General features: G+C 41.9%; 4 protein-coding genes across 4 annotated transcripts; 2 read left to right on the forward strand and 2 right to left on the reverse strand.

Annotated features, from left to right (window-relative positions):
* Positions 1-397: 397 nt before the first annotated feature.
* atp7a (ATPase copper transporting alpha) lies at positions 398-13,050 on the forward strand. The gene is made up of 23 exons (XM_028415821.1): positions 398-674; positions 1,575-1,699; positions 2,857-3,361; positions 4,156-4,914; positions 5,135-5,341; positions 5,434-5,597; positions 5,826-5,987; positions 6,115-6,191; positions 6,733-6,955; positions 7,060-7,293; positions 7,381-7,472; positions 7,757-7,884; positions 8,167-8,321; positions 8,419-8,553; positions 8,675-8,869; positions 8,947-9,129; positions 9,463-9,676; positions 9,753-9,899; positions 9,991-10,133; positions 10,409-10,612; positions 10,789-10,906; positions 10,992-11,094; positions 11,199-13,050. Exons 2-23 carry the CDS (start codon positions 1,586-1,588, stop codon positions 11,470-11,472), a joined length of 4,536 nt encoding a protein of 1,511 aa, XP_028271622.1. The 5' UTR covers positions 398-674; positions 1,575-1,585; the 3' UTR covers positions 11,473-13,050.
* A 246-nt stretch (positions 13,051-13,296) lies between these two features.
* Positions 13,297-20,468, reverse strand: sfxn1 (sideroflexin 1). The gene is made up of 11 exons (XM_028416797.1): positions 20,326-20,468; positions 18,659-18,828; positions 18,396-18,566; positions 17,789-17,887; positions 17,615-17,690; positions 17,225-17,310; positions 16,403-16,530; positions 16,267-16,316; positions 16,047-16,096; positions 15,491-15,538; positions 13,297-15,320 (listed from the first exon to the last, which is right to left on the reverse strand). The coding sequence occupies exons 2-11, from the start codon at positions 18,820-18,822 to the stop codon at positions 15,224-15,226; spliced, it is 969 nt and encodes a 322-aa protein (XP_028272598.1). The 5' UTR covers positions 18,823-18,828; positions 20,326-20,468; the 3' UTR covers positions 13,297-15,223.
* Positions 20,469-21,846: 1,378 nt separating this feature from the next.
* LOC114442248 (serine/threonine-protein phosphatase 2A catalytic subunit beta isoform) lies at positions 21,847-24,675 on the reverse strand. Its single transcript, XM_028415636.1, has 7 exons — positions 24,212-24,675; positions 23,559-23,768; positions 23,307-23,480; positions 23,147-23,236; positions 22,877-23,038; positions 22,664-22,782; positions 21,847-22,568 (listed from the first exon to the last, which is right to left on the reverse strand). Exons 1-7 carry the CDS (start codon positions 24,311-24,313, stop codon positions 22,496-22,498), a joined length of 930 nt encoding a protein of 309 aa, XP_028271437.1. The 5' UTR covers positions 24,314-24,675; the 3' UTR covers positions 21,847-22,495.
* Positions 24,676-25,178: 503 nt separating this feature from the next.
* Positions 25,179-27,320, forward strand: atp5po (ATP synthase peripheral stalk subunit OSCP). Its single transcript, XM_028415562.1, has 7 exons — positions 25,179-25,268; positions 25,560-25,610; positions 25,703-25,813; positions 26,058-26,187; positions 26,593-26,705; positions 26,858-26,944; positions 27,080-27,320. Exons 1-7 carry the CDS (start codon positions 25,242-25,244, stop codon positions 27,188-27,190), a joined length of 630 nt encoding a protein of 209 aa, XP_028271363.1. The 5' UTR covers positions 25,179-25,241; the 3' UTR covers positions 27,191-27,320.
* The last annotated feature ends 173 nt before the right edge of the window (positions 27,321-27,493 follow it).

Raw genomic sequence — 27,493 nt, forward strand, 5'->3', positions numbered from 1 at the left:
TTAAAACAAGTTTCTCAGTCTGTAGCATGACTGCAGGCTGAGCATCAAATTTCACACATAATATTCCTGACTACACAGGAAGCAGGGCTGATTTCAGTAGTCAGGGATACAACTAGGGGGCAAGACAAGGAGACGAGGCAACTCTAAGAAGAATGATTTTAAGCCCTGATATTTGTCTGTTAGGCTGACTATTCTTTTCCATCTGAGTAATAATACGTTAACCATCCATCGTAGTCGTTCTTAAAAGTTTACCTATTCTGAAAAATAATAAATACAGTGTAGATACAATGTTGATTGGGGCGATAACAGCCTTTTATGGCTTCAACCTTAGAGATATGGTTCAGGGAAAAATGTCCCTGTATTCACAGATGTGGCTCCGCCTCTTGGTGGTGACGTAGTAGAGTGCAGCCGTCAGGCACGTCGGCATGAGGAGAAGAAACAAAAACAGCTCCGCACAGTTGGGTTTTGTGACAACAGCTGAGCAAAAGTCTAACTTCAGCACTCTTAGTTGTTCTTCGTAGTCAGCGTGATGCAGCGATGTGTCGTTTTTGTTGTCTGTAACTCAGGTTGAAGAGAGGATGCTAACTAGCTTGCTAGCTTATTTCAGCCACTCCGTCTGACAGCTAGCGTCAGTTGCCTGAAGCTAACTGGTTTGTTCCTTTTGAGCAGATAAGGTGAGTTTTCCCCCCTTTACTCGTAATGTTACATATTTCCACCAACTCTGTTTAATCAGACAGTGCGTTTTGTGTTAAGTAAACGTTTCTTGCTGAAACATCGGGTGAGTTTCTTAAATTGTGAAGTGTTGTGTGATTTTTAACAAGTAGGCGACAGCTAACAGTCATTAACTACTGCTGGAACTCATTATTATGTTAATCAAGCTAATTTATTGTTAGCCCTAACCTCTGCTAAATAAAATGTGAGCCACGTGTTCTCTCAGACACAACTTATGAACGAAACAAGTGTCAAAGATGGTATTTAGCTTGTTGTGTACAACGTGTCGCTTTATTTGTCGCTAAATGTGTTTTGTTCCTGTTTTAGTTGTTTTTTTTTCTTACACAAAAAAGTATTTCTGATTTCTGATGCTTTTGTTTCTATTAGCATTTTAATGTCAACCTCAGATCTACAGTTTTGAGTGAGTGGTTATGATAATGAGACTCAAGAGTTTGTAGCGGTATAATTAGATCAGATGTCATCCTTAAGACCGGTCTGGAACTAATATGAGCTTTTGTTTATGTGCCAAGTGAGATTCAAAACCCCAGGGCATATTGACAAAGTTGATATTTGACATAAACTCAGAATTCATAGCAACATAGCAGCTGTGTTGTCACCACTGTTTTGGGAGAACAGTGACTTCATTTTCAGTGAACTTGCACATTATCTGTCAGAGCATTACTGTGATAGAGGCAATTGTAAGTTAATGAGTGGCATTACATTTCAATGATAGGATTATTATTCAATGCACGCACAAAATTAATGAAATATTATCTAACGTTCCTAGTGGTTTTATATGTCATATATTCCTGCATGTGGCACCTTGAAAAAACTAGAGGCGCTTTGTTCCTCTTTTCATTTAGGCTAATCAACTATGGCACAGAATCTGTGTTCGGTTACAGTTGGAGTGGAAGGAATGACCTGTGGCTCCTGCGTCCAGTCCATAGAACGGCACATTGGTTCTGTGCATGGAGTGATGCATATAAAGGTAAATATTGTCTTTATATAGAGAACATTTTTTACACTAAATGTCATTTTATATTCAGTGATGATGTGCTTTCTTAAAATTTGCTGACTTACTTTTTAGTGGTACTTCCAGTTTAAAAACAGGTTTTGCAATGATTACTGAGCTGTTGCAACATTGTAGTCTCTAATTTAAAATGGAGTGTGGAAACCCATGGACAAGGCAGAAATGTATACATTATATTACAGGTCCCACCCATGTTATGGTTTTAGGAAACCTGCAGTCTTATGCCCTCAGGGGTAGCTGGTGAGATTTACAACTAAATAACATCAATGTGGCCATGAGAGATAGCTTAATTCCAATTGTTGTGGTCTGCTCTTTTGTTTATTGTTTGTTTACCCCTCAGGCTGAGATTAAATGAGAAGGTAATTTAATTGTGTGTACCAGATAGTGCTCTGCCCTTTGTAGGATGTGACATCAGGTCAATATACATTGTGCGCCCAGAGGAAATGTAATTTGTGCCCTAAGAGAATTTAGTGCCTGAATCACTTGATGGTTATAAATATATTGGCATGAATGAATTGATTTTTCCCTGTTAGAACAGTTATTGTCTACTTCTCAGAAATACAAGTAAATTCAACAGGCAGCTGCACTCACTCAGTACCAAACCCTCCAAGTCAGATGATTTCTTCTGTGTGTCACATGTTTCTTTGTTGCTTAGGGTCATGCTGACCAAACATGCTGTTAGTTACCGAGTCCATGAAGTCACTTCCTCCTTTATGTTGTATAAAGGTTCATTGTTGCATAAAGATGTGTTCACAGCGTGGTCGTAAAAAGCTATTAAAAGCAAATGGAAGTAAAGGTAGTTGGTGTAGTTGCATAGAGCAAAGTTGGTCTTTTTATATTATTTAAATCAACTCTGAATAGCTTATTGGGTTATTGTAATTCAGTGCTTCAACAAATGCAAACAAACCAGTATTAAGTACTTAGGAGTGTAACCAGCAGAATATTTGATCAGGTTGTTTGCCTAATCATTAGCAGCATGAAAGTCTATAATTAAATGGAGCTATTGCTAGCTGAAGGGATTAGTGATTAGTTAGGTCTTATTTTTATAAATTTAAAGTTGTACTATATGTAACATTCTCCTCTGTCTACCCATAATTTCTACCTTTATCTTGTAGGTGTCCTTAGAGGAGAAGAATGCCTTTGTCATATTTGACCAAAGCCTGCAGAGCACAAAGTCTCTGTCAGAGGCCATCGAAGACATGGGCTTTGAATCAAGTTTACCAGAGGGCTGCACGGCCACACCGGTCTCTACAGATACCCAGCTGATTGCCACCTCAGGCCTGACACCTGCAGCCCAGCAGGAAGCTATGGAGAAGCTGTCACAAATTCAAGGAGTACTAGATGTCAGAGAGACCCTGCCACAGACAGGTCTCACTGTCACCTTTGTTCCTTCGCTGACCTCTGTGCAGAAGCTGAGCGAGGCAGTGATCATGTTAACACCTTTGGAGACCCAGTCTACCAGCAGCTATATGAAAAAAGACCCAACCTTATCCCCATCTCATGCTAGTGGAGGAGGGGTGGCAATCCTAAAGTTGTCCATTGAAGGAATGACCTGTCACTCCTGCACCACCACCATAGAGGGCAAGATTGGAAAACTGAAAGGGATTGAAAAGATCAAAGGTAATGTATTTTTTTGACAAGCTGGTAATCAGATATAACTACATTGTCTGACCTGGAAGAGATATTGAAACACAGCTGCTGCGTTGCACATCTTTAAGAACACAGGTGTCATGTCACTGTGCGTCAGTCCAATGCTGAGAGAGTGCTTAGTGAGATTTGAGTGACTCATAAAAACCCTTCCCTGGTAATGTTAGGAGTGGCATGTAGACAGATAGGATTATGTTTGCTGAGTACAGAATTGTCTCTGTGTTTAAATGGTGCTGTATTCTCAGGGAAGTTGTCTTGCACCGTGTGGTTGTACGTGTGTACTGGATAGTTTGGATAAATAAATGATGTGTGCTTTTATGGCATGATTGTTTTGCTGGTAACTACCAGTTTTTCCTTCCCTTTTTCTGATTTAACCCACTAAACCTCACACACAATTGGATGCTCTTATTCATCCAAGTCATGTTACATCCAAGAGTTTAAATCGAGTTTTTTTTTTTGTTGTTTTTTCCAGTTGCCTTGATTTAAACTCTTGGACAAACCCCACACATATTCTTCATGCCACATTTGTCAAATCATATTTTTACTACACCATCCAGTCCAGTCCAGCACAGATCGCAAGAATTAGCAAAAAGTAGGGACGTGTCTTTTGTGCAATATGGCAATTATAGTTATGGAATCTTGTACATGTTCAATTGTGCACACACTTAATTCTGTTTTTTCTTTATTCATGCATAGTCACATACTGTTGCTGTAAAAAGTAAGCTTTGTATGTATGTCTAATTTGTTTCTGTCTTTATACTCCATAGTTGTTTTGGAGTCTCAGGAAGCTACAATCGTCTATCTGCCTTACCTCATTACTGTCCAAACCATCATCAATCAGATCGCAGTGGCTGGTTTTAAGGCCAATGTGAAGTCCAAGCCCCGCCCTCTGCAACTGTCGCCTAGTGAAGTTAAAAGTTTTATTGATTCTCGAAAAGATTCTTCACCTTCAGAGACATCAGAGGAGACAGAAATCTTCATAGACACAGCACCTGTCGTGCTCACGGTGAAAGGCATGCACTGTCACTCCTGTGTGCTCAATATTCAAGACAATATCTCAATGCTGCCTGGTGTTTCCTCTGTGGAAGTTTCTCTGGAGGAGGAGAAGGCCTCTATCTGCTATGATCCTCTGAAGATTACAGTGATTCAGCTGCAGCGAGCCATTGAAGCTCTCCCTCCTGGAAACTTCAAGACTCAACTCTGGGACTCTTCTGGCCCCCTCAGTCCTGTATCCACATCACTTACACCTTCCTTATCAAGACAAGCAAGACAGGCCAAACCTGCTGCCTCACAGCCTTGTTTTACGCAGCCTCTGGCATCTGTAGCTAACATCCACATTGAGGGCATGACATGCAACTCTTGTGTTCAGTCTATCGAAGGCATGATCTCCCAGAGGAAGGGAGTGATGTCAGCTCAGGTCTCTTTGTCTGACCACCAGGGGGTCTTTGAGTATGATCCCCTTCTGACCACCCCAGAGGAGCTAAAGAATGCCATAGAAGACATGGGCTTTGATGCTTTTCTGCCTGGTAAGAGTATAGATTGGCTTCTATTAGTCAGCTTATTACCCACATGGTGACTTGATTAGTTACTGCAAATATCAACACTTACAGGAATAGTGTTTTGGACATCTGGAACATCCTGGAAAAAATAGTGCCATGGTTGCTCAGCAACTATTGACTCAGTGTGTAGTAGCTCTAAGCCAGAAGATTTTGCTGCCCTTCAATAACTATCATTTCTTGTGTACAGAGACCAATTCTCTGCTGCCAGATCCCATGTTGTCCAAGTCTTCAAGTGCAGTACCTGTTAAAGGCAAGAAGTTGGAAAATGACATACACAAACAAAACACCTTGGGAAGCAATGGAGACAAACACTCAAAATGTTACATCCAGATTGGAGGGATGACATGTGCTTCCTGTGTGTCCAACATCGAACGAAACCTCAAGAATGAACCTGGTCTGAAAATATAATTTATTCCAAAGTGAATTAATTACTGGCCATTGTTTTTGTTAGAAGCTAAAGAGATGGTATTTTCTGTCTTAATGCAGGTATCTACTCTGTTCTGGTGGCACTGATGGCTAGTAAAGCAGAGGTCCGCTATAATCCTGAAGTCATTGACCCTGTGAAGATAGCGGACTGTGTGAAAGAGCTGGGCTTCACCTCCTCTGTTATGGAGGACTATGAAGGCTCTGATGGAAACCTGGAACTAGTGGTAAGTCAGTTAAACTGACCCTATGTTTTGTTGTATGTAGAAAAAGACTTGATGCATTCCACTGTTTATGTGAGCAATATGGAAGCCATAACAGGCTTTTATATTACTGACGTGTGCATTTGACCTCTTTTTCTCTCGAGCGAAAGAATCTTGCCAGTTCCTCTCTACATACACTCATAATGTATTTTTGTCTCTACCTACCTGACTGCTCCTCTTCACTTTTTTCAGGTCAGGGGAATGACGTGTGCCTCTTGTGTTCACAAGATCGAATCCAGCCTCATGAAGGAGAAGGGGATTATATATGCCTCTGTTGCCTTGGCAACTAACAAAGCACATGTTAAGTACGACTCCGAAATTATAGGGCCGCGGGACATCATCAAGCTGATTGAGGTATTAGTCCTTTCCCTGTCTGTTATGTATGCATTTAAATGGTTTTAGTAATGTTTGCTATTGCTTGTTGTCCACACAGACCAGCCAAATACAAAGACTTTATTAGCAGTCTGGTTGTTTGTTGTAGAATCTAGGATTTGAAGCATCTTTGGTCAAGCGGGACCGGACTGGTAGTCACCTGGATCACAGCAAAGAGATACGACAGTAAGCAGGGTTTAATTCTTTTTCTCAGTTGTAGTGATATGTACCATCAGTTCCCATGACTGGAGCAAGATCTCTTTTTAAACCATAAATGATAACTCAACAATTTGTCTGACCATTTGTGGCTAAAAATGCTGTTTACAGCTGATGTTCTATTGCAACTACTGTTGGACAAATGTTTTGAAACCACAGATTATATAAAAAGAAGTGGAAGTAGTTACTGCGATTTGACCCACTGGCTTCATGTTGAGCCACTTTGTGACCATATTTAGATGCAAGGTTGGACTTGATGGCATGATGCATGGCCATTCAGTAGTTGTTAGTCCCAAGCTAGCATAAAGCACACTTGGCTGTTGCGTGTGTTTTACAATGACTCCCCTTTAGGGTAAAAAAAACACAACGTTCCAATCCCAGTGGTTATATACAATATATGGTCAACACACACAGCCTTTTTGCAGGAGGAGACGGAAGGACATGACATCTGTTATTTTAGGGGTCTAATAAAATTAATCTGTTTCTAACGCAAATGTCTCTGCTCCCTAAGGTGGAGGAAATCTTTCCTTGTCAGCCTTATTTTCTGTGTGCCTGTGATGGGAATGATGATGTACATGATTGTTATGGACCACCAGATGAATGTTTCTCATCAACACAACGCCACAGCAGAGGACCGCAACCATTACCACTCCACCATGTTTCTGGAGAGACAGCTACTCCCAGGTCTTTCCATCATGAACCTCCTCTCCTTCCTGTTTTGTGTGCCTGTACAGGTAGATCACTTGGATTAATTGCACCTACACAAAGCATCATGTGGATACATTTAACTTGACGCTTTTGGATTGTAAAATGGGTTTTCTGTTCTACCTGGTTTTAGTTTATCGGTGGTCGCTACTTCTACATTCAAGCCTACAAAGCTGTGAAACACAAGTCAGCCAACATGGATGTGCTAATCGTTCTGGCTACTTCCATTGCCTTCAGCTACTCACTGGTCGTCCTGTTAGTGGCCATGGTGGAGAAAGCAAAAGTCAACCCCATTACATTTTTCGACACACCACCTATGCTGTTTGTCTTCATCTCTCTAGGACGCTGGCTGGAACAGATAGCAAAGGTTTTTCAGACTATTCTGATCTGATCATTTCCATTCTGCGTAATATGCATTAGTTACAAATCCATTGTTTTGTGTGCTGCCTTCCAGAGCAAGACCTCTGAGGCTTTATCCAAGCTGATGTCATTACAAGCTACTGAGGCCACAGTGGTCACTCTCAGCAGCGATATGTCCATTCTCAGGTACTCCTTGTTCTCTACACTGTTTGCAATAAGATTTCATATCTTTAGTTACTTTACTAGATTACAACAGTAAATGTTAAACATTGAAATGTCATGAGAGGGATAACAAAAGGTGTTTAGTTTTACCCGTCTGTGTTTTGAAAATAAAAGCACCTTCAGATTTTTAAGGATCACTTGGCCATTAACACCACAAGACAAAAGTTTCTTTCATTTCCATCATAACAAATGTAATAAGTACAGTAAGAGTGATGACACTTGTTTTGGTTCATACTCCTGTGTTGCAGTGAGGAGCAGGTGGATGTTGAGCTGGTGCAGAGGGGGGATGTGGTTAAAGTCGTGCCTGGAGGGAAATTTCCAGTCGATGGTAGGGTCATTGAGGGACATTCAATGGCAGACGAGTCTCTCATCACAGGTTAGTCTCATTAAGTGAAGGGCAGAATACCTACTAAGTAATGAGTAGTAATATGAAAGCATCAGTATATTCTAAAGCTGTGTGCACGCATACCTGTTGGGTTGTGTGGTTCCTTGCTATCTGAAAAATCTTTATTTACATTTTACCCTTTGAAACAGTGTAAATGAATAAATAGAGGAAGTCAAACTCTAAAAATCAGCAAACTGTGTTGTATCAACAAAGCACCAGTATTTGCTCCAGATGACCTTGTTTTTCTGACCTGCTGTTGCCTTGTGTCTCCAGGGGAGGCCATGCCAGTGACAAAGAAGCCTGGGAGTTCGGTGATTGCTGGCTCCATCAACCAAAATGGCTCTCTGCTCGTCAGTGCAACACACGTTGGCACAGACACCACACTGTCTCAGATTGTCAAACTAGTGGAGGAGGCACAGACGTCAAAGGTGAATGATGTGGTTTGTGGCAGTATGTTCCAGAATTAAGTGTAACACTGGACTGTATTTAATTTTGGAAAATTATTGTATTTCTGTATTTTTGCAGGCTCCCATTCAGCAATATGCAGATAAGATCAGTGGTTACTTTGTCCCCTTCATTGTTGGGATATCTGTACTTACATTAGTGGCATGGATCGTCATTGGGTTTTTAGACTTCTCTTTAGTGGAGACATATTTTCCGGTGAGTTCTTGTTTATATTGTTAATATTACCACTAGTTACAAGTGATTTTCTTTTCCTCACCTGCACTTGTAAGTAATTGTTATTTAGAAAAAAATGAACATCTCCATTCCCTCCTTGCAGGGTTACGACAAAAGCATCTCCAGAGCTGAGGCAGTGATCCGCTTTGCCTTCCAGGCCTCTATAACAGTATTATGCATCGCCTGCCCCTGTTCTCTTGGCTTGGCAACCCCGACAGCTGTCATGGTGGGCACAGGGGTTGGAGCCCAAAATGGCATTCTGATAAAGGGAGGAGAACCACTTGAGATGGCACATAAGGTGTGTTAGTAGTTATATTCTCACACCTTTATGTAAAGGACATTACAGTTTTTAATAATATTTCCTTTTATGTGCAGGTCCAGTCAGTGGTGTTTGACAAGACTGGGACCATTACCTACGGTGCTCCAAAGGTTATACAAGTCAAGATTGTTGTGGAGGGGAATAGGATGCCTCGCTCTCGCCTGCTGGCTATTGTGGGAACCGCTGAGAACAACAGTGAACATCCTCTGGGAGCAGCTATCACTAAATACTGCAAACAGGTTGGTTACCCCACATTTAAACTCTCTTTGTGGTGTTCACCAATGACAAGAATTTCAATATTAAAGTTAGTTAAGTGCTGGATTAAAAGACGCATCATGATGCAGCTACAGAAGATTCTGTGTTAGTGCTATGAGGTCGTTAGTAACCAGGATGCTGTAAAAAATTTGATCAAAGCATTTGTGTATTAGTGTAACCATAAAGGTACTTTTATTTATCCTCAACTGTGGCTGGTAGGTTGAACATTTGGCAAGTGGTGGGTGCTAATTTTTCAACCCTGACCCATCCTATACATTACCCACCTAATAAAATGTTTTGTCAATATTTGCGTGCAGGAGCTTGGGACAGAGTCTCTTGGCACATGCACAGACTTTCAGGCAGTGCCGGGCTGTGGCATCCGTTGTCAAGTCAGCAACACAGAGACTCTGTTGAAACAGATGGACAGTGACAGTGAGGACAACAACCAGCGCAACAGTGTCCTTGTACAGATCAGTGACACCCGGATGTCCACCAGCTCCCATCCACTCATCATGGACCCACAACCCTTAGGTATGTTGAGTGTGTATGCAGTTGAGTAATGTAGTAAAAGATTATGCTTTCTAACCTCTGTTATCTCTGTATGCAGGCCTGGTTGAAACAGCAAACTATGTAGTCCTCATTGGAAACAGGGAGTGGATGAGGAGGAACTGCCTCCAAATCAGACCTGAAATTGATGAAGCCATGACGGAGCATGAGCGCAGAGGACGCACTGCTGTACTAGTCGCTGTAGATGGTGTGTAGTAATGTGAAGGTCTTAGAATAACAACTGTGCTGAGAAATGTCTTTACTTACTGTGAAATGTATGTTGTTGTTTTTGTGTATAGATGTGCTGTGTGCAATGATAGCCATTGCAGACACGGTAAAGCCAGAGGCGGAGCTGGCTGTCCACACATTGACAAACATGGGTCTGGAAGTTGTGCTGATGACTGGAGACAACAGCAAGACAGCTCGAGCCATTGCTGCTCAAGTAAGAGGAGTGACTGGAAAAAGAGCTTATTGTGATGTTATTTGTGTATTTTTGTGGGCAAATATTCAATCTGTCCTTCTTATTCAACACTTCAACACATATTTTAAACAGACAAGCTCATTGAGAAAAAATATTTTTATATTATAGTGTAAAGGACAGAAAAATATTTAACGTTCCGTACTGTATAGATTCAGTCTATTAGGCTGAAAATGGAATAATATTTACATCATGGTTTGTGTATTTCTGAGCCTCTCTGTGTCTGGGTTTTCCACCAGGTCGGCATCAGAAAGGTGTTTGCCGAGGTGCTGCCCTCTCATAAGGTGGCCAAAGTGGAACAGCTGCAGCAGGCTGGAAAGAGAGTTGCTATGGTGGGTGATGGTGTTAATGACTCTCCTGCCCTAGCAATGGCTGACGTGGGCATCGCTATAGGAACCGGGACAGATGTGGCCATAGAGGCAGCAGATGTGGTGTTGATCAGGGTAAGAGTTTGAGCTTTGAGGTGTTAGTCTTATGACACAAAGGCATGATCTGCCCAACAGCATGGCCTCAGTGTCGATCACTGTGTCAGCAGTATATACACAGTGTTATCAAAATAATACATTTTCAGTATAAATGATCTGATTGTTTTTACCCTCTGTTGTGGTCTTGTCTGCAGAACGACTTGCTGGATGTTGTTGGCAGCATCGACCTCTCTAAAAAGACTGTGAAGAGGATCAGGATCAACTTTGTCTTTGCTCTTATCTACAATCTGGTTGGGATTCCTATTGCTGCAGGTTAGTACTATAAAAATCTGTACCATCTACCTATTACAGAGACAGCAGCCTCTCACTTGATTGGGTGAATATGGTCTGTTCTCAGGTATGTTCCTTCCCATTGGTCTGGTGTTACAGCCATGGATGGGCTCTGCTGCCATGGCGCTGTCATCTGTCTCTGTGGTGTTGTCCTCTCTTCTACTCAAATGGTAATGACATAGTTAATGTTTTGTGGATTCCTCTTATGTGTTCTGTTTTTCACCCTTATAATATTCCAATTATTTCCTCTGATTTTCTCCCGCCGCCTGTGTAGTTACACTAAACCCACTGCTGAGAACCTGGAGGCCAGACTGGGAAATAGCAGGCATCAGGGCAGCCTGTCCGACGTCAGTGTCCACATTGGCATGGGTGAGATGCGTCGTCCCTCCCCCAAACTCAGCTTGCTGGACCGCATTGTTAACTACAGCCGAGCCTCCATCAACTCCCTTCGCTCCGACAAGCACTCGCTTAACAGCTTAGCACTGAATGAGCCTGACAAACACTCGCTGCTGGTGGGAGAGGCGCTGTGTGAGGAGGAGTTCTGCTGAATATGTTGAGCTCACATGACTACCCAAGATTTTCAGATAGTAACTGCATTCTTTAAAGGGTAAGTGGAGCCCAGCTGAAAGGGTTATAATGAATAATGCCCATCCATCTGCAGCAGGTGCCCTCGGGCAGGCAGCACTGTTTACTTGAAGACGACTTATGTGCCCCGTGGTTTCTTTTAGCTCAACCAGCTGATCACATGCACTTCAGAGCATGCTGGGGTGATGTCTTTGCGTTGCAGACTGTCTTTTATTCAGGTCACTGCCCTGGGGGACACTCCCATTGACACTTTGAACCACCAACACACTCTCTGTAGGATATAAGGCTTCTTCAGAACCCTGAGGCAGATGTCCACATCTAGGAAGCAGAGCTCTAATCATCTCTGCCACTGTGGTCATGTGCTGTTACAATCTTTGACATCTATCCAAAGACTTTCATACAGTAGTGCCCTTTGTAAGAGTGGACACTACAGAGTTATATTGTAACTAATTTTCCTAAAATGGAAAATTGTAACACAGTTGTATAATTTTATTTCTGATTATTTATATTATCATTATTTATCTATTTTTGCATTTATAGCCTATGTGGAGAAATGAAGTTAAATCTAAATGCCAATTTTCATTTTCACTCTGAAAATGTGTGATTACTGATTAAATGGAGGTATAACATTTGATGTAACAAGCCTGGAAACTAGCTGCAGTCTGACTATTGTGCAAAACACTAATTGAGTTGCTAATGACAGTGTTACCCAAGTGCCAATCAAAATGCCAACATGGCAACGCCCAACACATTCCAAAGATAGCAGAGTACAGGCGTTACCTTGGACATCATTGGCACAGAGTGTGAGCAGAGACACGGGTCAATGATTCAAAGCAGAGCTGTGCTGAAGGTCGACCACAGTCTGGTTTAATTTAGCTGTATCTGCACCTTTGGTCAATGATACAAGAATGTGAACATTCACCATTATGTTGAAGCAGAAGTTGTTACATTGTTGGCACTGGGCTTGGAAGACTATGTGCCGTGAAAAGGCCAAACTGTTGTTACAGTAGGTAAGGTGCTGTTACTGTTCCTAAGATTCTCTGTCAGCTTTTTTGTAGGTTTCACACTGTTGCACCTGATCAAAGAAAATGTTATACCCAGGCGAGCTGAAAGAACAGCAGCATCCGCAGCCAGAACACAGCTGAGTCCAACAAGATCCACCAAGCAAATGACTAAAAACAAAGCGATTACCTAAGTAGGTAGCTGTCTATTTTCTTCTCCTTGATTATTATCAGATGTTTTGTTGCTTTACTATTGTTAAATGAGCACAAAATCAATCGCTACATATTCCTTAAATGTTTGCGTTGGATCTATTTTTTGTTTTCTTCGTAATGATCAGTTAGTCCTGCCTTCCCTCAATGCACTGCGTATTCTGTAGCGGCCACAGCTTGCCGAGTGCAGTATCTGCCAATCTTTTGTTTCCGTGCAATGCTTTATAAAGACGTCCATAGGGCTTGAGATCTGTGTGCAGTTAAATCAAGCATTGTTTGCTCTAAGTTCTTCTGAACATCGTGTGCCTTGGAATAAAAAGCTTTTGTGAAGTCACTCTGTTATGTCCTCTTTCAGCCAGTAGATGGTACTGTGGAGTCATAATCAACAAACACCACCTGCAGGATTTTATACTTTTTATTTCATCTGTTAATCTAAACATTACATCACCCCAATGTATTGCAAAACAATCAAATACCAGATCTGTCGTTGTGTTTTTTAAAAATATTTCAAATGGATGCAGACTAGAAACAAGCTCTTGAGTTGTTTTAGCTTTGGCTGCAATAATTTGGTTGATCTCAGTTTATGAATGTTAGTTTATTACGGAGTTAATTATTAGATTTTCACACATCAATGAGGAATGAGCCCATCAGATGCGACTGTAGGACACTCGTTATTATATCATCCAAAGCCCAGGTCATAATCTTCTCCCCCTTGCGTTTGCAGATCAATAATGTGTTGAAAGTTATTGTGGTCAGGAAACTTAACGGGTTCTTAAAAATGTGCAGCATTTTAAATCTGTTACATCATTGTGCTTTTCTGGACGAACACACCATAAACACAGCTGTAAATCTCAAAATGCTACATTCAGTTACCATGAACACTGGAATCAACAAACTTGACTTCAAATCGGCTCCAACACATATCTCTCCAGAAACACCAACAATCTAAAATAAAGTTACTTACACAGCCATATTATGTTAGATTACAGTATGTTTAACATTAAACACTTTACATAAAATAATGCTTAATGAGAGGGCATTCACAATATACTTCATTTTAAGATGTAAACATTGGAATTTAATACACCTTTAAAAATACAATTAAAATCATCATATAATCAAAATGAGGATTAGTTCAAGATTTAAATAGTGTGTGTGTGTGTTTCACTCTCATCCCTGATTTAAACATATCTAATGGTGAATCTAGCTCATCTTTCTGATGTACACAAAGGCCTTCAGTATGTAGCAGCAGCAGCAGTGTGAATTTGATCTGTCCTCTGCTGCAGCAAAGATACAGAGCAAAGGATACAACATCAGACTGCTCCTGTGTTATCAGCTCACCAGGACTAAAGTCTTTTTACTGTAAGTATACATCTCCCATAGTGAAACTGAAAGCAGAAAGCAGTTGGGAGCTAAACATATCTCAAACCAGGCTGAAGTGAGTCACTGTGAGCTGAAACTTGAAAAGTAGCAGAATTCTAATTAAATACACATACTGTATACGTGTCCTTATCATGAGGTCCACTGTCCTCGGAATGTTTTTGGTATTTCCCATAAAAGCAAACATCCATAAAATACTAGATCAGCTTTAAAACAACACCTTTAAACTTTCACATTTTTCTAAAATGTCTCACTTTGTGCAGTAATTGTTGAACCTGTGTAAGGCATGAATGAGTTGTGGGAGATTATGGAAGTGAAAACCTGTGTTTTTCTGGTACTGTCAAAACCATAATGTTTTCATGAATGCAGCCTTTCTTCTTTAATATACAGTTAAATCCCACAGTGCTCATATGAGGAGTGGTTTGTTCATATTCGTGTCTGGTGAGCAGAATAAATAGTGTGATCAACACTGATTAATAAGACATCAAATAGCACCATGTTGGTCTGAAAATATGCCACCATCAGCACATTTTATAGGGTGAGTCCCTGGAGAATTGTTTTACATACACGGTTAGATGTCAAGAGGCCCCAAGACTTGTTTAATGTGACTAGTTTGGTAATATGAATTGGATTTTAAATTAATACTGTTCTTTAAAGGTGAAGTAGGAGGTTGTAATTGGTAATTGAGGTCTAAAAATGACAGATTTGGCAAATAGAGAGTTATCTAAAGTCAAATCTGCTGTAGGTGAGTGATAAACTGCCTGCCAACATATGGTGTTGGATTCATGGCGACATATGATCAACAAGTCACCAACTTAAAACGACATACAGCACAAACAAAAAACAATCTTACACGGGGCCACTATACATCTGCCATGATAAACATCAAACGCTTCATCCGGCCCAGTCGGAAAAAAATCTTCTCTAGAAGTTTCAATAAAATCAACAATCACATTGACAAATAGCAAACATGTCATTACAAAGAGAGAGGGAGTCCTCAGATATCCATCTGAATGGAGATGAAAACTTAACTTTGGCACACTGAATGAGGAGAGCCGGCAGAGAGGTGAGGGCCGAGCCTGCAGCTGTGTTATGGCAGTGTTTGGATGAGGAGGGTGCACACTCATAGCCCTTTGTTGAAATAGACCCTCTCCACTCCCGGGTGGTTGGCCCGGATTTTCTCCTGCAGCTCGGGCTCCAAGCGGCTGACTGACATGGAGCTGGATGACGGGGAGATTTGCAGGGGGTTAATGGGTCAAACAGGCAGTATGTGCATATCATGCTGCTTTTTTAAGGCAGAAAAGAATCTTGCACAGTCTGCATATGTTCAACCAGAGAACGATAAGGAATCTACTTTTATCTCTGTGTCAAGTTTACATGAGTCACTCACCTCTTCTGAGGGAACAAAGCGCAGCACAGTGGAGTGGCAAACACCAGACTAAAAAAAGGAACAACATTTATGAAACATACAGGCAGACAGCACAGAGCCTCCTGTTCTAATATCATTTCGCTGTCTGAATACAAACCCACTGGACAATTTGGAATAAATCCATTCATATCCGACTGATTGTTAGGTGAGTACAAGCTTAACAAATGATGTCAAAAGTCAATTTACTAATTGTGCACTATCACCCCTGCAGCAGCTGGTTTACTGTGTGTGTGTGTGTGTGTGTGCTAGTTGGCAGGATGTCCTGCTAATGCTATTTGAGTTAAAGTAAAGGAATGTTACACGTGAGTTAAATGGGCACACTGGAAGCCACAGAGAGGGAGAGCACGGCAGGAAGGCTCAGCAAAACACAGGAACAGCGTGTGAATAATTTGCACATTATACAAGCATGTTTAATCATAACATACTTCTTAATGGCAGCATTTAAACTTTTTGTTTTAGAAATTTTAAAGGAACCACACATGGTAGCTTATCAGGTGGACAATCTCTGACAACTCACCAGAATCCCACCAGGCCGACTTGAATAGGTGCACTCATCCATGGGAACTTCTGAAAAGACCAGGCAGAAAAAGAATGAGGGGCACAAAAGCAGTTGTGAATTCCCATACTGGATTGGCCTCAATGCTTTTCATTCCTCTGATATGTTGTCGCTTCATGGTCTTTAAAATCAGCCATTGTTTTATAGGCGACTGTAAGAAATAACTCAGAAACACGCTTACCTTCAGGAAAGCCTTCTTTTCCAAGTGGTTCATTAAAAATGGGGGGATGGCTAAAAACACACACACACACAACAATAAAATATGACTGCAGGTCCACTGTGTGTCTGACTGAACAGAAGACCAGAGATGTTCATACCCATTCCTGGGGAAGCCATGAGGATCCTGGAGACCACAACCTGAGTGATGGCCTGCTGTGCAGCTTTGGTCGACTCTCCTATCCTGTTGTCATTTTCATCTGTTATGGGAATACCGTGCTGAAGTTCTCTGAAGGTTGAGAAGAAAGAGAAGATCAAACTAAGACATGAGGAGGCGATGGCAACACTGCACTGTTCTGTTGGCTTGTGGGAGTTTTATTTTGTAGATTCACAATTAAAGGTCTCCTGGTACGTTCCTGTTCAGTGTTTGCCTCACAGCAAGAAGGTTCCTGGTTTCATTCTGACTGGGGCCTTCCTCCCACCCTTTAAAGATGTGCTTGCTGGGTCATTTGGTGTGGTTGTTTGCCTGTGTATGTTGCCTTGTGATGGACTGGCAACCTGTCCAGGACCCTGACCTCTCATCCATAGACAGCTAGGGATAGGCTCTAGCCCCCCATGACCCTAATCTACAAGACAAAGATGATGGATGCTCTCCCACACATTTAATAAGCAATCAACAAATAGAAATAGGATTTCTCATCTCTGATTTTCCCCCAGCTTGAGCATGTACACTGTTGCTCAACAATGATCTATAATTACTTATAAGTTAATCACACTCGGCAACAATTGTGTAATCAGAGGAGCCATGCAGGCACACTGCATGTGTGTTTCTATCTGAGGTCCACTGCTGATGAAGCCGCTGACTCAGACTCTCAAAGTGGGAGTGTATAGCTCAAAGTGGACACACCCTGGAATCCAGCTGACCGTTTTAATTTCCTATATTGCTTGCTTTTCTGTGTATATATTTTGTGTGTCCCTCTTACCTTTGTCTCATCAGAGGAATGTTGATACAGTTAGCCGCAGCTACAGCAGCAAAAGGAACGAACCGCCCAATCAGAGGTGAAACATGCTGCAGCAGGAGAGAAGGGGGAAAAAATGAAATCAGGACACTTTTCACTTTCCAGACCAGCAAAAGTTAAAATTTCTGATGCTGTACACGAAGGCTTTTCTAGCATTAAAGATGATCTGCAACACAAATCAGTATAAAAGCTGGCAGAACAACAGGCTGATTACTGAGCATGACCCTGTGAATAACATGGTTATTCTATGACAAAGAGAGTTTATGTGTGGCTGACTTCACTTCAGCACACCCATGCTTCTGGGGGGTCAATACATTAATATGAGATGCAGAATGGGGTTACATGAACTGATACCTTTGTTAGTGCATTTAGTCCTAGAGCGGTGGCAACAGCCCCTGTGGTGGCAGACACATAAGCTGTGCCAAGCTGACTGCAAACAAAAGAGTCACCGGTCACATCACAGAAACAAAACATTGAACTGAAGGGTTAATATGAGCCGGTGTCAGTGCTTAAACCTTTGTCTCTTACCTGACAGTGATTGGAGCGTCCCCGCTCCTGTTGGTATAGTTGACTATTGCATTGAAAGACTGATTGATCCACTGCCAGAACAGCACAGCTGGAGTAGTCCTGCAAGATCCAGCATGTTCAATTAGAACACAAACTGGTTTATAATATAAACATGGCATAAATTTCATTGTGCAGCATTTAGGGAGCTCTATTAGCAGAAGTCAAACAGTATTTATAATTGTTTCATTAGTATAAAATAACTAGCGGGCAACTGTTACCTTAAAATAAGCTATTTATATACTGTTGAAGCTGTCAGCCATGCTGTAACTCCATGTTTCTGCTGTAGTAGAGTGGACAAACTAAAGCAAGCTTGGAGAAGAATAACTGCAATACACAACCTCACCACTAGATGTCACTACATCTTGTACATTAGTCCTTTAAATAATTACTGGGTTTTAGCCATTATAGTTTTTTTCCAGCTGTCACTAAATACTGATTGACAGGTTTTACCTACAACATTAAAAATGAAGTGAATTTGTAACATAACAGCACCTTAGAACTACTAACAGCCGTACTTCTATAAGCTTAAATGTTACAGGCGCTGTCTCATTATAAAACAGGTTCTCACTTGTAAAACGTCATCATGCATCCAGTGATCGTCATGTTCATTGGAACCTGTGCTGACATGCGGCCGATCAGGATCATCTTCTCTCCGGTGTCGGGATGGAAAGCTGAGTCAAAGACATATTTTGCCCTCCACAGTTCATCCTCTGTCAGTCCCGGAGAGACAATGCCTTGCCTACAAGGAAACATGTCAGAGACTGATGTCATATTTCTGGCTTTTTCCCCTCAGAATCAGGCCTCTGCTCTGCTGAAGTGCTATTTGTTTACCTGTAGTCTGTGATGATTTTGTGCGCGTGGGCTAGTTGTTCGTTGGTGAGGAGGATGTTCCGGGGGTCTGTGACAGTGAAGAAATGTTTAGCCCGGCCTACAAACGTGCTCTGGTCCCACCGGGGCTCCTTGATGTTTATGGAAGTGGATAGCTCTGCTGCCATGTTTATCTGCAGAAGGAAAAGTGTTACAACCATCACATTTAGGCGCACAGTAAAGACAGTTTACAAATGCCTTCTTCTGACATGAATGCAGTCAAACCTGCTGAGTTAAAGTTCTCCAGTTCCATGTGTGTTCTCAAGTCTGTGTCGTATTTGGCACATACTGAGAGTCCAGGGCTCAGACACAAGTCAGTGCAGGAGGGCTTGTGAAATACAATGCCCCCCTTTAGACTGCCATGCTGCTAATTCAGCATAATGTTGCTATGGTGATGGCTGACCTGACACAAGGGTTGTGAAGCGCTAAATTGCAAAGCCCTATTATGGGCACACACCAACCCCCAAACTGTGTCTGAAAAGCACTTCTTGGAAGGTGACAAAAGCCCACTACATGTAGCCACTGTGCATGACTGTAAATGTTATTTTCTATCAGCAAATTGCAAATCAGGGGGATGCAAAGCACAGCAGGGTTATGCAAGATCTGGCTTTTTGTTAGTGTGCGTTTCATTGAGACTTTATTCGTGTATTATTACACTAGTCTGGAACCAGATCAGGCTGGCTTTGTGGATGTGCTCCTTTTCTTCCCAGTGTGTGGCTCCCTGTAACCCAGTCTGATCTGGTTTTTAACCATTTGTTCTTTGCTCCAGATAAACAGCCACACAATGAGTCCTTGCCAGTCCTGTGTGGAGTGATATGCAGCAGTGTGAGTGAAACTCTACCTGAAGCTGCACCAAAAATGGCTGCTGGACTGACACGCCAGATAGAAAGACTGTCCCTGTCTTGTTTGCTGGCTGCTGTGCTTTCCCTTTAAAATGAATCAAACTCACGAGATGGCAAAAAAAAAAAACCTGCATGGGGCTGGACTGTGATGAGGTTGCAGGACACTTCCTTCCTGTGGTCAAACCCACTGTTAACAGCATTAATAAATCACTATTGATTGTAATATCAGAGGTCTGAACTTTGGACTGACACGCGGCCTATAATCGATAACCCCTCCGCGGCTCCTGCTCTCACTCTCAGCCAATCAACGGCGGCCTGCGTGGCTACACATTAACCCGCAATCCACAACTCCTTGAGATGAAAAACATCATTAAACGCGGCTCATATTCGTAGCTTCGTCTGCTGCACGCCGCTTCCTGTCTGTGGTCGCGGGGTAAACACGCTCCCTGGATGGATCACGCTTTATTGTCCAACCCGACGTAGACCAGTCAAATCTGGACTGTAACTGGAGGTGTTTCAGCTTCTCAGAGGAAAAAAAACAACACCTTCACCAAACAATGGTAATCAAAGTGTCATCATTTGATCAGGCCTGATCAGTCGTGGCATCTGTCCAGCCACATAATTGTCCAGCTGTGCGCCCCAGATTCAACTAGTATCATCCTGCCACATACACACATCCAGCCAAACTGTACAACCGCTGCTCCTCCGATCACACACACACACACACACCCGAACCCCTTTGTCCATGTGGATCCTTCTCTAGAAAAGACATGCACAGCTTATACTTACTGCACTGTGAGCTCCGGCGGTCCGCAAGAGGTTTCCCTGAAGGGCTGCAGCCAGCTAATTTTTCATGCAGCAGCGTCAGCGCAGGCAGAGCTCACACACACACATACACACACACACACACACACACACTCACACTGTGGCACATCCCCCCAGCAACAGGAAACCCATCTACAAAGTAAAAGCCCTGCCTTCATTTATACTGGAAAACACATTCTAATAATGACCAACGAGCTGTAAATGGTCATTCTGAAAGTGCAAGCAATAAAATGGATCTGAGATAAGATGTGACACAGTAAGTTTCAATACACGCTGTCCTTTAAATCATGCTTTTATTTCCAGCAGCGTCTACGTCCGCCAGCGCTCGGTGCGTTGATTTACAGGCAGTAAATCATTAATGTCTGTCAAAACTTTGCAGGATTTCAACGCATGCCACTCTTTATACAGTAACACCAGAAGTGACAGGATGTTCTATTAGCGGGTGTCCCTTTAAACAACGAAAGCTTTCTTTGGTTTACTCAAATGTATCAATCAATTCAAACCGATGACAACACTGAGACAGAGACTGGTTCACCCGAAGGACAAGATTCCCAGGGAGAAACACAGCAATGTGATATATGCAGTCCAGTGCAGTGAGGAATGCTCTGATCTGTACATTGGAGAAACTAAACAACCACTTCACAGAAGAATGGCTCAGCACAGGAGAGCCACCTCCTCAGGACAAGACTCAGCTGTTCACCTCCACCTCAAAGACAAAGGACACTCCTTTGAGGACAACAATGTTCACATTTTAGACAGGGAGGAAAGGTGGTATGAAAGAGGAGTCAAGGAAGCATCTATGTTAAGCTGGAAAAACCTTCCTTTAACAGAGGTGGTGGCCTCAGACATCATCTTTCCACCACATACAATGCAGTGATTCCATCCATTCCCAGGAAGTTTGCACATACTCACAGTAAGAACAAAGGGCTGTCAACCAGTCCTCCTCCGGCAGTTTCATAGTCGTTAGCCAGTCGTTAGACACACCTGGCCCAGTCAGCCAGAACATCACAGGTAAGTATGGAAACATTTAGTGCTATTGTTTTTAAGTTTTACACAGACCCACCCACTGAGGTCTGTAACCACATATAAACCATGTTTCCCCACCAAACAGTTAGAACTGATGAAGCTGCTTGGATGAGCAGCGAAACGTCTTCTAGAAAACTCTACAAGTCCAGACGCCTTGCTTCAATCTTCTCTACGTATGATGACCTGGATGACTGAGAATCTTCATCAACATGTATCAATCAATAATACATGAATGGATAAATGACCGCAGTAAACAAAGATTAAAACAAAAAGAATCACCTTTGGCTTGAGTGACACACTGCAAACTAACAGAGAGCGAGAGAGAGGTCTGCCAATAATAATCAATCAATCAATCAATTGATCAGTCAGTGAAGCAAGCAAGATTTGTGTGTCTGTTTCCATCTACTGGTGACTGGTGGGAAGTGTCTGTAAAACAAATGTCACACACTGCAAGGGAAATAAATGACAAAGCAACTCCAGGCTTTATTTTGTATAGCTGTGGCTGCAAAACATTGAGTTAATATTTTTTTTAGTTACACCTGTTATTGCCTATTTTAATGGATAATCAGAGACAGCAGACAGAGAGCTATTATCACAGGGTATAAAAAGAACAGGTCTGTCAGTGCCATGTGATAAAAATCAAATACAAAAGTGCAAAAAGAACATATGATCGTTTCTGATCCCTTATCTTCTAACATCACCAAATAAAACACTTGCTCTTCGGTTACAAAAAGAAAAGAGTTAACGTCATGTGTGTCAACCTTTGATATGAGGCCATGCCGAGTGAAAGATGCAGCTGTATATACTGTATATATGGCAACACACTCTGGTCATCGTCAACACAAAGAATACTTACATTTAGTCTCAGCATTAGTTCATTATTTTCTCCTGACAAACCAGCAGGTATATTATGTTCATAGTAGCAATCGTTTCTAGCATTTAAAATGTCATGCACAGAGAGGGGACAGGTTGATAGGATGGTGCTCTTTAGCCTGGTGTGACAGTTTCTGTTTTATTTGTGATTATGGCACACAATTTTGAGGAGTTTGAACCCTTCTTTTCTCAAACCTCTCTGCAGCCGACCGCTAACCGGTCTCACCAGTGATCTTTACAAGAAATAGTCCGGCGTGCGCCGCGTCACATGGGGCTCTCCTCTGCGTGGTGCAGGGTCAAACTGTAGACTAAAACAAACAATAGGACAGGAGTCTACATCAGCTTATGGACAATTATCAGTATTTTGTAATGATTATTATCACAAACTACAGACATGACTTACAAAGAGTATTTCAGTGTGTCATCCAGTTCCATTATTGCTGCCTGGTTTCCACATCGATAACAGTAGTTTGGTGCACTGAAGATTGTCACAACATTCCGGTCGTGGCACCAATTATAACCCTTTAATAAGACAGTAGCTGTGTGTCAGTGATTTTTTAAAACAGGCTGTGTAATATCAGAGCTGAACCTTAGTGAATAAATACACTCAGAGTACCTCCATCACCAGCTGGTGGGCTCTTGAAACCAAAGTGAGGCCATTTGCGTGGTTGAATGTCTCAGAAATGTCCTGCCCAAACGTGTAACCAGCACCACGGGGCGAAATGCCCCAACCACCGCGGTCATCTGGATCTGACCATAACAAGTCACACATGGGACCCTAAAGCGTGGAGGGAAAAGTTGTTAAATCTATTATAAGTATAGACTTCATCATCATCAGTGTGCATGTTTGGTGGGAGGTTTTAGGTAAAGTTATTGTGAGCTATACCTCATGAGGAACCTCCTGCAAGCGATCCAGCGCTCTGATGTGTTCCAGTGTGTCTATGGAAGGCGATAATCCTCCATGGAGGCAGAAAATCTTCAAGAAGAAAGAGGAAGTAAATAACAGCCTCTGTATTTGTGTGTATTCTCTGAATACACAACCTTACCTGGTTGTCTACCAGCGCAGTAAGGGGCAAGTAGTCAAACAGATCTGTGAAGTACTTCCAAACATTGGCATTCCCATATTTTCTTAAGCATTCATCGTAAAATCCGTACACTTGTGTGATCTGTCTGCTCTCATGGTTCCCTCTGAGGATCGTGATACGCTCGGGGAACCTAACCTACAAAGACAGATGTGTTTAAAAAACAAATACATATCCAAGCAGCTGTTATAAACACCAAATGGCAAGATACTTTACCTTAAGAGAAACCAGGAGTGTAACGGTCTCCACAGAATAATAGCCTCTGTCCACATAGTCTCCCATGAAGAGATAATTTGTGTCTGGAGACTTCCCTCCGATCTTAAACAGCTCCATGAGGTCATGGAACTGTCCATGAACATCTCCGCAGACTGTTACTGGACATCTCACCTCCTGCACGTTGGACTCCTTCGTTAAAATCTCCTTTGCCTTGAATGGAGAACCAAGAAGGTGCAATAAGCTGCTGTAGTTAACAGGTAACAGTGTGGTGCAGTGTAGGAGTGTTTGGTGGGCGTGTACTGGAGACAGGTCGCTAAATTAAACCCCTATATTGTTTATTATCATATTATAAAAATACAGCAGAGCTGTGGTGCTGTGGTTCTGTGTGCACTTCAGAGATGAGGAGGAGGAAGCAACAGTGGGCGTAGCTAAGGAAAACATCCAGGCATCCCCCTCCATCTTCTTCAAGACATGTACTGCATGCAGCTGCAGTCAAATGGTGAGCTCCACAGCAAGGCCACATGCAATAAATGATGACAGTCCAAGCTACACTCCTAGTGAGCCTGGTGATGCAGGACATGTTAGAGCTAACGGAACGCTAGCATGTAGAAGGCTAGTGTGATAACTCGCCTGCCTTCATGCGCAAATCTTACCTTTTCACAGAGGACTTTGACCTGATTCTCTGACAGCTGTTTGCACTCGTTCAGTTGTTCGATCCATCCATCCAGCTCCTTGGTGAATGACTTGTCGTCCATGCCTGGTTTGCCGTCAACTAGCGAGCCGACCAGCTTGAAAATCCCTCAGGAAAACCTCTGGCTCTCGCTCGTTTCAGTGTCCCGGCCACGCGCGCTACGTCCTGGCTGGCTGTGAGCGCTGGCTTCGCGGGCGCGTGCGTGCGTGCGCCCACGATCCCTCCCAGCTGGATGCTGGTTGATGTCAACAAATGTCTTTAATAATAGGAACGATGTGTTTCTTCTCATAAGACCAAGGTCATCGTAAAGAATGTAGTTTAAACCCTGCTGGTCCACAGAGAGGCCAATTTACGTCATCACATCAAGCGCGAGCATTTAAAGGTGGATTTACAAAGTGTGGGCTTTCTACATGTGTTGTTATAATGATGTCGTGTGCCTGTTATATCCTAATGTTGCTCTTATCTAGACCGAAGGGCTGATGTTTAAAAGTTGACTCGCTGGCTGTCCCGCCCCCTGCTGGAGAAAACAAGGTACAGCCAGCCAAGGGATGAAACTATAAACACCAGTATTTGGAAGCAGATCACAAAAACTGATTCATTGTGTTTAGTTGCTTATCAGTGTTTCAACATGTATGTTGAAACACTGATAATATAATATAATATAATAATATAATGTATTAAATTACACATTAAAAGGCAAAACGGCAGCATGTTTTTAAGTAGTCCTTTTGCTTGATAATATTGTAGCAAGCTTGCTAAGCAAGTCTGTCTAAGAAAACGAAGCAAACCACCAACGGTTTTTACTCTAACTTGACACAACCTTCTACTCTTTATTTAAACATGTGTATGTGGGTGTGTAGTAGCTGTCCCTCCACCTGTCAGAGGGCCAGACTGCGCAGCACAGGAAAAACTACATTACCCGTAGCTACACCACTTCCTTTTGAGTACACATGCGCAGTCGTTTGCTCTACTCTAGACAGCTGTAGGAGAAAATGGCAGCGTTCATGCTAGGACAGCAGGTAAGACATTGAAGTCATTTGTATAATTTTAGGCGTTTTATATGTGTTTTCGCCGTTCTTTCATCGGCTTAAAAACTTGACTTATGAATTGTAATCATTCTAGTGACCAGACCGTTACGCTAAATGTCCAACAAATTTACACGAGGTGTTGCACTTCAATGACTGCTAACGTGTTAGCCTGCTAGCTAACTGCTGTCATTGCAAACGGTACAAAGCGTCCTAAAACGGTTCCCTTTAGCTCTAGTTTTAGTTTTTGTTTCTCTGATTAACATCGTGCAATTGTTTTTCCAGGCCCGCCAGCTCAGCACGTCTGTGGCCAGACCTGCAGCAAAGCTGATCAGGGTAAATAACGTCCAACAGCGCACTTCATAACTTATCATCAGCATTCGTGTTTAGCTCAATTCTTAAAGTTTCATGTGTTTATGTCCTTCTAGCCTCCCATCCAGGTCTATGGAGTGGAGGGCCGCTATGCCACTGCTCTTTTCTCAGCTGCCAGTAAGCAGAACAAACTGGACCAAGTGGAGCAGGAGCTGGGAAAAGTCACTGTAAGTCGAAACAACACTATGGAGTATTACCGTATGTAATGAGGAAGATGTCAGTGGAAAATGGAAACAATGATTTAACTAATGTTTATCCCAAAGTAGTGTTATCATGTTTAAAACCCTGTTAACATTATCGTGTCATTGAGTTAATGAACAGTGCAGAATTTTGTAATTCTAAGGAATTTCTGCCTGACTTGGCTCTCCTCTTGTACATTAACTCTTTGCTGAATGCCACCTTGTTTTTCAGGCTGTGATCAAAGATCCCAAGTTTTCCAGTATTGTAATGAACCCTCATGTAAAGCGCAGCCTCAAGCAGAAGACCTTCCTTGATGCTCTTACAAAGGCTAAGGTTTCACCTATCACCATCAACCTCATCAGTGAGTGTTCACTGACAATGAGCATGTGCAAAGTGGAGCCCATGCTGATGTGATGTGTTTTCAGGTCAACTTAGTGCAAATAATTATTGTAACTATTGTACTACACAGAAAACACTGTGGAGATCATGTTTACATGCTTTCACTCTCTTTTTTGTCAAAGGTACCACCATGTAATTGTAAATGTGAAAGTTAATAGTCAGAAAAGACACATGCTGTGATGAGTACACAAACATGCAGTGCATTTTGGAAAAAAATTAAATTTGTCTCAACCTGATTAGTTTATTTAGTTTGTTAAATGTAACAGACCTGGGGCAAACAATATACACCAACCCTTTTCCTAGTGGTAAGGCTGGTTAGCAAAGAAAGCCTCTTGGACAAATACAATAATCATGGTTTATTCCTTAGATGTTTTGGCTGACAATGGTCGTCTTACTCTAACTGGTGATGTTATCAGCGCTTACGGCAAAATGATGAGTGCACACCGTGGGGAGGTCATCTGCACTGTCACTACTGCTCAGGTATTAAATGATTCTACAGGATGTGTTTCTATACATTCTTGTAGTTTCTTATAAAAACAGGCACATCATTCTTCTGAATATCACTCAATTATAAATTACATTATTTGGATATAATGTATAATCTGTCAATAAATGTGTTTTTCTTTATTTAGACTTTGGATGATGCTAATCTTGCTGAGTTGAAAGTTGCACTGAATGGCTTTCTTCAGAAGGGTGAAACCATCAAGCTAGAAATAAAGGTACAGTTCATGACCAGCACTACTGAACAGTAACCATATTGCATGAACACATCCTCTTAAATTCAGCAATGGTTATTAAAACATTTAGTGTATCAATAGATTTGGGTGTAATTTCAACATGTGTTCTTTTCACAGTCTGACCCTTCAATCCTTGGTGGCATGATTGTCAGCATTGGAGACAAGTATGTGGACATGTCCACCAAAACGAAGATCCAGAAACTGACCAAGCTCATCAGGGAAACTTAAGTCCTGTGGACTTAATTTTGCAGAGACGTTGGTGTAAAAGTTGATAAATGTACATTGCTATCTGCTCTAGCACTGCGGTTGCGCCATAAATCCACTGTCTGTGTTAATAAAAACAAGAAAAAATGGAAAATGGTCTTTGTTGTCATTGTCACGCATGCATGCGTTTCCCAACAACTTAGTGCTGTACAGACCTATCGATAGGTCCTTATCAATAATACCATGATCATAATTCAGCATAAGATGTGTATATAATGTTTAAATTTATTCGTATAATTGTATTTATAATGATTCATTATGACCAGC

The sequence above is a fragment of the Parambassis ranga genome, chromosome 10 (genome assembly GCF_900634625.1).
Source record: "Parambassis ranga chromosome 10, fParRan2.1, whole genome shotgun sequence".
Classification (NCBI taxonomy): Eukaryota; Metazoa; Chordata; class Actinopteri; family Ambassidae; genus Parambassis; species Parambassis ranga.

Coding starts and splice junctions, on each gene's coding strand:
- LOC114442248 (XM_028415636.1), bottom strand. CDS start 24,313: ATGGACGACAAGTCATTCACCAAGGAGCTGGATGGATGGATCGAACAA. Junction 23,769..24,211: donor TCAAAGTCCTCTGTGAAAAG/GTAAGATTTGCG, acceptor TCTCCATTCAAG/GCAAAGGAGATTTTAACGAA. Junction 23,237..23,306: donor CTGCGCTGGTAGACAACCAG/GTAAGGTTGTGT, acceptor TTCTTCTTGAAG/ATTTTCTGCCTCCATGGAGG.
- atp7a (XM_028415821.1), top strand. CDS start 1,586: ATGGCACAGAATCTGTGTTCGGTTACAGTTGGAGTGGAAGGAATGACC. Junction 7,885..8,166: donor AGACGAGTCTCTCATCACAG/GTTAGTCTCATT, acceptor TTGTGTCTCCAG/GGGAGGCCATGCCAGTGACA. Junction 8,870..8,946: donor CACTTGAGATGGCACATAAG/GTGTGTTAGTAG, acceptor TTTTATGTGCAG/GTCCAGTCAGTGGTGTTTGA.
- atp5po (XM_028415562.1), top strand. CDS start 25,242: ATGGCAGCGTTCATGCTAGGACAGCAG. Junction 26,188..26,592: donor TATCACCATCAACCTCATCA/GTGAGTGTTCAC, acceptor TTTATTCCTTAG/ATGTTTTGGCTGACAATGGT. Junction 26,706..26,857: donor GCACTGTCACTACTGCTCAG/GTATTAAATGAT, acceptor TTCTTTATTTAG/ACTTTGGATGATGCTAATCT.
- sfxn1 (XM_028416797.1), bottom strand. CDS start 18,822: ATGGCAGCAGAGCTATCCACTTCCATAAACATCAAGGAGCCCCGGTGG. Junction 16,531..17,224: donor ATTCCTCTGATGAGACAAAG/GTAAGAGGGACA, acceptor CTCAACCTTCAG/AGAACTTCAGCACGGTATTC. Junction 15,539..16,046: donor GTCGGCCTGGTGGGATTCTG/GTGAGTTGTCAG, acceptor TCCTTTTTTTAG/TCTGGTGTTTGCCACTCCAC.